Genomic DNA, 8,531 nt, shown 5'->3' with positions numbered 1-8,531 from the left:
CGTCACCGCCACCGACGTCGTCCGGGGCAACCCCAAGCTCAATCTGGCCTTCATTGCCAACTTGTTCAACAAATACCCTGCCCTGCATAAGCCAGAGAACCAGGACATCGACTGGAGCTCCATTGAAGGTCAGGAAAATGCAAATATCGCATGGTGCACCATTACTTTCTTATTTCCCATGTCAACCCATGTCTCCTTCTGTTCATGGTTCAGTGTGCTGTAAATTGAGAGTTAGGGTTTCTTCTCAAAACACATTACTGAAGTGTTGTGTTCTGCAGACCTTTGATTGATGTGTCTGTTGTTTTAGGTGAGACAAGGGAAGAAAGGACATTCAGGAACTGGATGAACTCCCTTGGCGTTAATCCACGTGTAAATCATTTGTATAGGTAAGATGAGGTATTACACTTCCTTCAGATGACAAATAGAGTCAGCAAGTTGCTTGCAAGAACATAAAAACTTTTGGGCCCTATAACAATATATGCTGCTTTGTGTTTCCCAAGAAACTAAGTTTACCTCTGCTAACAGTTGAGTTGTATCTCTTTCCTCTGTTCTTTGGACAACGCTATATCCTTTTTATTGTTTTCAGTGACCTGTCAGATGCCTTGGTTATCTTCCAACTCTATGAAAAGATCAAAGTGCCAGTAGACTGGAACAGGGTGAACAAACCACCGTATCCTAAACTGGGTGGCAACATGAAGAAGGTACAAAAAGCTGGAATAGCTCCAGCAGTGATGCCTTATCCTCAGTGAATGCCTGTATCATTTCAAACAGCAATGTGGGTACTCATATTGCTCTCCAGTCCCAAGAACAGCACCTTAAATGATTTTTTTGCTTAGTCAGTGGATAATTTTTCATCCTGAAAAAGAAATATACATTAGACTCACTTGCTCTCTTGACAGGTGAAAAACATTTGTCAAGTAAAAAGACTTGACAACTCTTGTATCAGGATCTAAAAACTGTATTTGCAGATCCCTTTTGCTACTGCTTTAGGCGCTGATTATAATGCATCTGGACCGTGAGATGCATGGCACCAGCTTAATTGCAGCTGTCTGGATCACTGCCCTCCACATCAAATGAAGACAGTGATGATAAGCATTCTTGATCAGATGCATCAAGAACCGATCACACAGTTGCTGCTAAATACAAAGCTTTCTCCCAGCTATCTGGATGAGTAATTGCATCCAACTAGACCAGAGCGATCAACCAATCTAAAATATTGGCTGGGACACTAATCCTTTGTCTCAGTGCAATGCCGTGATGCTGGAGGTACCCCTGAGCCATGTATTTTATTTTCCGGGGTAATCTTCTTTTCAGGCCCTGATAATGAAGTATAGCATTTTCTTCTATGTTAACTGTTTACCATGGTATTTTTGGGATGGATCTGCCTGCTGGTAGTCAATCAGCTGTATTATCACAGAGCCCCAAAGTTCCTGTTTGCCCAGGAGGATCTGGGCTGAGTGATCCAAAGAATTTAAAGTAACAGTGTCTTGTCGTCTTTCTTTTTTTCCTTATATTTTGGAACCGCACCAATTGACCTTGCCATTAACAGCTTGAAAACTGCAACTATGCAGTGGAGCTGGGAAAGAATCAAGCCAAATTTTCCCTTGTTGGCATTGCTGGGCAAGATCTGAATGAAGGAAACCGTACGCTCACTCTGGCCTTAATCTGGCAGCTGATGAGAAGGTAGGTCAGCCAGCCACGAGCTTCAGAGCATTTTGCTATGCTCAGTTTGCATTGCAATAGTTTCCTGATGCTGTCACTGAGAAGGCTGTACAGCCTACAGCCTTCTCACTCCTCTGTTTGCACTTAAATGCCGAGGCAGAGTGACCTTTCGCTCACTCCTAGTTAAGGATGTGACCAGAGCACATCTTGTGGGCAAGGCCATTAAGTCAGCTCACACAGAAGATTATTATTGTCACTATCTGTATAGCAAGAATAAATGTTTATTGCATGGAAGGGAGGAAAAGAAGTTAAAAGGTGTCTGTATCAGGGAATAGGGACAGTGTCCCAGAAACAAGGAATTGATGTGGAAGTTTTGTCAGCTGCTCCCTGAAGTGGGCACAACTCAGTACCTCTCCCCATTTTAATGTTAGTTCTCTGTGTGTGCATGTTTCTGTGTTTAAGAGCACCATAACTGAGAGTAAAGAGACACAGTAGTTAGGAACTGAATACAGACTAAATTTAGACTATAGACATAGGTATAGGTTTATCAGTAAGGTAGTTAAAATAGGGATGAGGTGATTACTTACCATCAGTTTGGGATATCTTTCCAAGGTGTATGCTGACATCTAAGCAAAATATTCCGGGCTTGTTTTTATGCAGAAGATCAGTCTTAGGTGAGCAGAAGGATTCCTTTCTATCTCTAAAGTCAGTGATTATTTTTTAAGCACTATGAGAATGACTCATTTACAATGAGATACATTAAGAGGGACCTTCCAGGAATTTTAAGTAACCAAAACTTTTAACACTCCCAAAACAGTGATTAAGGAATTGGGTATGAATTAAACGAATTAGATTAATTACTCTGTTATAATATAAATCAAATGCACTGTGAGCATGTGTGAGGCAGAGGAATCATTGGGATGATCTCAGTCAAGCTGTGCACATACAGGACAATTCTGAGGTTACAGCAGACTTTGAGCAAATATCCTGGCTTCCCTCATAAGGTACACCCTGAATATCCTTGAAGACATTGGTGGTGGAGAGAAGGTCAATGATGAAATCATTGTCAGCTGGGTCAATGAAACACTGACTGCGGCTGGGAAGGATTCAACCATCTCCAGTTTCAAGGTACAGGTTTTTTCAGAAGTCTCTGCTAGGAATCTCTTATTTGGTGTCTTTGTGTGTATGTTATATAGATGTTATGAAGATGTGTGTATGCATATACACACACACTCTACATTATGATATAACTCACTACATAGATGGATTACTTTTCATTCCCTTTTAAAAGCTTGTTTAAATGCACAGGTTTTATTCCAGGGACTTTATTGTGAAAAAGTAATAGAAATATGATATGAAAACAACAGGAAACATCTTGAATTCCAGTTTGGCATGGGAAATCAAAGTATGGAGACAGGAATGATGACTGGAATTAAGGAAGAACTGCTGTGCTATTGGTTATGAATCAATAGCAATTACAAATGACAGTATTAAAAGGAACAATAGCAATACATTTATAACCTGGTAGTACCATTCAGGGGTACCTTGCCCTATTTTGCAAGGTACCATACAAACACAGAGATGGACGAGTTCTAGAGAGCTTCCAATTCCACTAATGTATCTATGACACTTCCCAAGCTAGGGAACTCAGTGGATATAAATCAGCAGTTTGCACCAGGCGAGAACAGATCCATCAAACTTTGTGTAATGAGTTCAGGAATCACACAGCTGGTCCTCCTCACACCTCCCATCAGTAGATGTCTATCAGTGTCATCTCCCCGCATGAAGCAAATGCACTAGCCCTGCCCCCCATCTTTTGCTTTAATGACACTGTATTCTATGAAAAGGTGACTTGCTTAATGGGTGAGGGAAAGGCTGTGGATGTTGTCTACCTGGCTTTTAGTAAAGGCTTTGACACTGTTTACCACAACATTCTCCTGGAGAAACTGGCTGCTTATGGCTTGGACAGATGCACTGTTTGCTGGGTAAAAACTGGATGGCAAGGCCCAGAGAGTTACATCCAGCTGGTGGCTGGTCACCAGTGGTGTCCCCAGGGCTCATTGTTGGGGCCATTTAACATCTTTATTGCTGGTCTGGACAAGTGTATCAAGTGCACCCCCAGTTTGCAGAGGACACCAAGTTGAGTGGGAATGTTGATCTGCTGGAAGGCAGGAAGGCTCTGCAGAGGGATTTGGACAGGCTGGATAGATGGACCAAGGCCAGTTGTGGGAGGTTCAACAAGACCAAGTGCTGGGTCCTGCACTTGGGTCACAACAACCCCTGCAGCGCTACAGGCTGGGGTAAGAGTGGCTGGAAAGTGACCCAGCAGCAAAGGACCTGGGGGTGCTGGTCAACAGCAGCTGAACGTGAGCCAGAGTGTGCCCAGGTGGCCGAGAAGGCCAATGGCATCCTGGCCTGTATCAGCAATAGAGTGGCCAGCAGGAGCAGGGCAGTGATTGTACCGCTGTACTCAGCCACACCTTGAATCAATCCCGTGTCCAGTTCTGGGCCCCTCACTGCAAGAAAGACTCCAGCACTGAGATGCTGGAGTGTGTCTAAGGGGCAACAAAGGTGGGAAAGGGTCTGGAGCATAAATCCTGTGAGGAGTGGCTGAGGGAGCTGGAGGTGTTTATCCTGGAGAAAATGAGACTCAAGGAAGACCTTGTCACTCTCTACAACTGCCTGAAAGGAAGGTTGTAGCCAAGTGGGGATCAGTGTCTTCTCCCAGGTAACAAGTGACAGGATAGGAGGAAATGGTCTTGAGTTTAGAAATGGCCACGGGAGGTTTAGATTGGATATTAGAGGAAATCTCTTCCCTTGAAGGGTTGTCACCCTGGAACAGGCTGCCCAGTGAAGTGGGTCACCATCACTGGAGGATTTAAAAAATGTGTAGATGTGGTGCTTAGGAACATGACTTAGTGGTGGACTGGGAAGTGCTAGATTAAGGGTGGACTTGATCATAAAAATCTTTTGCCACCTAAACGATTCTATGATGTTTCATCCCTTGGGTAAAAAATAATCCTTGAAAGAGTTCCTGGTCTGCCATAGATAAAAAATTATTCTGAGCAGCCCTTTGTGAAGTTCTAAATGGTATCTGACTGAACTGTCCATTGCTCTTGAGTCTAGACTCTGGCTTTTTGGGAGTTCTGTCATTCTGTTCTTGCATTAAATTTTATTTTCCCTCTATGCAGGATAGCAAAATCAGCACCAGCATGCCAGTCCTGGATCTCATTGATGCCATTCAACCAGGATCAATCAAGTACGACCTCTTGAAAACAGAGGACCTGAATGATGAGGAGAAACTAAATAATGCTAAGTATGTTTCTGCCAAGTGGCACTTAGCATGAGTTATCTGCTCAGGCTTGCCTAACTCTGCCTTTGAGAACTGCTCTGCTGTCATTCTCATCTCATCAACCTCAAGTGAGAAATACCACCAGAGTTAGAAGCATGAAAGCTGGGAGTTAGGTAGCAAAAAGACTATCAGTGGAAATGGAGTGTGTAATGTTGTAGTTCCTGCTTTATAAATCCCTTGAAAGGATTAAAATCACTTGGCTTCACAAGCTCCTATTTTCTCATATTAAATTTAAAATTCTTTTAGAGATCAGGGAACAATGCCAACAAAGTTAGCCATGGAAAACAGGGATTAGAGGTCATGATAGCTCTTTAGTCACCTACGGGTGGAACAAGGGCATATTTAAGAGAGAAAGGGGAGGACAGGATTCATGCCTGAAAATCTGGTTCTGTAGATGTGGATATTGATTTTTTTTCCCTGAATGCAAACGATTTCCTAGCAGAGAGTCCATTCTGGGGGCATCTCCCTCTCTTTTCAGAGTTACACAGATCACCTCCTGGTCTGATCATCAGTTTAACTTCTCCTTTTCTATGCAGTAACTACAAAGGAGAAAAGGATGACTGTAAAGCAATCAGAGCTGCCATTCTTTTTCTAAAAACTTTTCCCACTGTTCTTTTTCCCTTCCATTTCCTACCATCTGTTCTTTTTCTTTTCTTGCAATCCTATGTGTGCTTTTTCTCTGTACTTTATTTCTTTATTCCTCTGCTGTTCTTTTCCTCCTTCCCTACTCCCATTCCCCTATGTTCCCAATGTTTCTCTGCATTTTGGGAAAAATTTCACAAATGTGTGTGCTCTGAAGTGGGAAGAACCTGGGATGTTCTAGCTTTTTTAATGAAAAAATAAGAGAGCAGAGACAAACCCACTGGAGAGCAGCCAGTGGCTCTGAGCAGGGAGATGGGAATGTCAACTTGCCCTTTCTGGGTATGACTGAAAAAAGTCCCCAAATGTTGATTTCAAACAGCACTGATCTCCACTGACATCAGCCTTCTGCTTCCATCCTTGCAAGTTTGTTTATGTGCAAAGTCTGAGTCTCAGAGATTGAGGGGGAGAAAGACCAGAATGTCTGGTTGTGAGGATAATCTTTCAGGGGATGGAAGATTAAATGTTTCATACCAAGATCTGACCTGCAGTCTCCCATCCTGCAGGTAATCAGTGCTCCAACCATCAGGGAATGCACTCTGCCTTTTATTAGAAATGGAGTTCTTTATGAACCTGTCTCATACATTCCTATAGAAAAGTTTCACTTAGGTGAATCAGTGAAACCCACTCTAGTATTGATCATGTAAAACACTTAACAGGGGGAAAATTAATGCTACTGCACTAATTTCTGTCTTTATTTTTTCCTTTTTTTCTTCCACCCTGCAATGCAGATATGCCATCTCTATGGCAAGAAAAATTGGAGCAAGAGTCTATGCCCTCCCAGAAGATCTGGTTGAAGTAAAACCCAAAATGGTCATGACAGTGTTTGCTTGCCTTATGGGAAAAGGCATGAAGAAAGTTTAAAGCACAAAAGACTTGCACTGATGCCTGTTATTCACCCTTTAGATTCCTTCAAACTGGATGCTCTTCTCTGTATCTAAGAAATAATGCAGGGTGCTCATGCTTTTAAGGCATGAATATTATACATGGTTCCAGATTATACAGAAGTTGTGTATTCACGTGTATCCAGGAAATACTTTGTTTTGAACAATAATATGTGCTTGATTTCTTTGCTTTATTTTCCACTTTGCTAGGTATAACCATTTCATATTCCTAAATAAGTTTTCGACACTGAGGCCTAAGCATATCCTTTCATTAATGGATACCAGGGTTTTCTGTGAGAGGTCATCCAGTGACAGACAGCTTTTAGGACTATGAAATGTTATACTCTGCTTTTGCTGAAAATGTCATCATGCTTTTTGCAGCATTTCTGCCATACTTACCTTCAGTTTGCACCTGGGATAACAAAACAGGTTTCCCCAAGCCAATGCAAGTAGTAGTGAGTATATTTTTGAAATGGTAGGATCCTCTGAGGAAATTCTTGCAGAAAGAAAGAAGTGTTTAGTGTCTGTGATGTGTTGCTGGTACGTAAACTGAGCAGCACTTTCCCCTGCAAGTTATGCCTCTGCCATCCATGGCATTGCTCACAGAGTACATTACTGCTCACTGAAAAACACACAGCAGCCTGGTCCTCCAAGAACACCCAAACTCTGGAGCCTTTGCTACAGACATTCTCCAAAGGATAATTCATTTTTACATCGTAATACACTTAAAAAAGATTGCAGAGCATGATAGAAATGAAAACCATGTTAAAGAAACAAAGGGAATGTACTCAGTTAGTAGCAATAAAATAAGAAGTGAACCAAAGGGATGCAGAATGACATATTTATGTAGACGATAAAAATTAAACTCTGGTAACTTCGCAGACTTGCACTCAAGGGTCTGTGGCTCTGATTCAGGAGAGCATTTATACCTGTGCTTGCATAAGAAACACATACTAAAATGCTTCCCTGAGCCCAGGCTGGGATCCTCAACAGAGCTAAATCAGCTTTACTTTGCAGCTAACAAGGCGCTGTCAGTTTGCCTCTGTTGAGGACCTAGCCCTGTCTATGGGTAGTCAGTGGGATATATTTGCACTGAATCTCTTCCTTGGCACGAGACATTTACTGGCCTTTAAGTGGATTTTACTGTGGTGAAATGCAGAAGGAGGAAATTTTGCCTTAATGCAATCCCACTGACACAGTCTCAGTTCTCTCCCTCTCCCCCTCCCTTTCCTCCAGCCCTTCAGAATTGCCTTAATAAAGAACCAATATTCAGTGACGTGAAAAGTCTCCAAATAAAATGTTCTATAAAGCCAAATGTGTAGTCCTTTCTCTTAGTAGTGAATGTGCTAGTCCGTGTGTGTCGTAGAGCTGAAATGGGGACAGATGTAAAAATAATCTGTGGGCTCACTGAGAATGTGTCTTCTGTATTGTTATTGAAACCACAGATTGCAGAGAATGGAAAGAATTATTTCCTACACCATTTCTGAAAATGCTACTCTGAGACACTGTCAAAGATGGGACTTGCAGTATGACTTCCCCGTTTGGTGCAATGCTCAGCATCCTCTTCCTTTGCCCAGGTACTCATAAACTTTGCTTCTTTAAGCATTCTGCAATGCAAATATGCTGCTTTGTTTCTGTAGTAATGGCCAGATCCTGTTTCTGATCAGATCTGATTGCCCTGTTCCTCTTATGAGCCTTATGGGCATCCTAAGACCCATTCTGTCTGGTCCCAGTATTTCCCAGTGCTGGCAGAGGAGGAGAACATCCCAAGTGTTACACGGTGGAGATGTCACCCCAGCTTACTGCCCAGGAAGGGGGAGTTACGAGACCATGGCCCCTATACCACTCCTTCTCTTTTTAGGCGTAGGACCTGCTGTTGCCAGAGAAGAGGGGTGGCACTGAAAAGGCAGCTGCTCTCCCCTTGTGATTTACTTGGGAATCCTTCAGAGGTAAACCAGAGAGAGGAAACTGTGACTGCAGCACGTCTCTCAGGT

General features: G+C 42.6%; 1 protein-coding gene across 1 annotated transcript in view; it reads left to right on the top strand.

The window, feature by feature from the left end:
• Positions 1-7,852, top strand: part of LCP1 (lymphocyte cytosolic protein 1) — a 30,740-nt gene extending 22,888 nt beyond the window's left edge. The window contains exons 11-17 of the mRNA XM_017733660.1: positions 1-128; positions 308-386; positions 587-701; positions 1,550-1,683; positions 2,667-2,790; positions 4,854-4,978; positions 6,385-7,852. Coding sequence (XP_017589149.1) covers positions 1-128; positions 308-386; positions 587-701; positions 1,550-1,683; positions 2,667-2,790; positions 4,854-4,978; positions 6,385-6,517 — 838 coding nt within the window. The 3' untranslated portion in view covers positions 6,518-7,852. The remainder of the gene's footprint in view (positions 129-307; positions 387-586; positions 702-1,549; positions 1,684-2,666; positions 2,791-4,853; positions 4,979-6,384) is intronic.
• The last annotated feature ends 679 nt before the right edge of the window (positions 7,853-8,531 follow it).

Source organism: Corvus brachyrhynchos, unplaced genomic scaffold (genome assembly GCF_000691975.1).
Source record: "Corvus brachyrhynchos isolate BGI_N302 unplaced genomic scaffold, ASM69197v1 scaffold202, whole genome shotgun sequence".
NCBI lineage: Eukaryota > Metazoa > Chordata > Aves > Passeriformes > Corvidae > Corvus > Corvus brachyrhynchos.
This window is presented reverse-complemented; position numbering and strand designations above follow the sequence as displayed.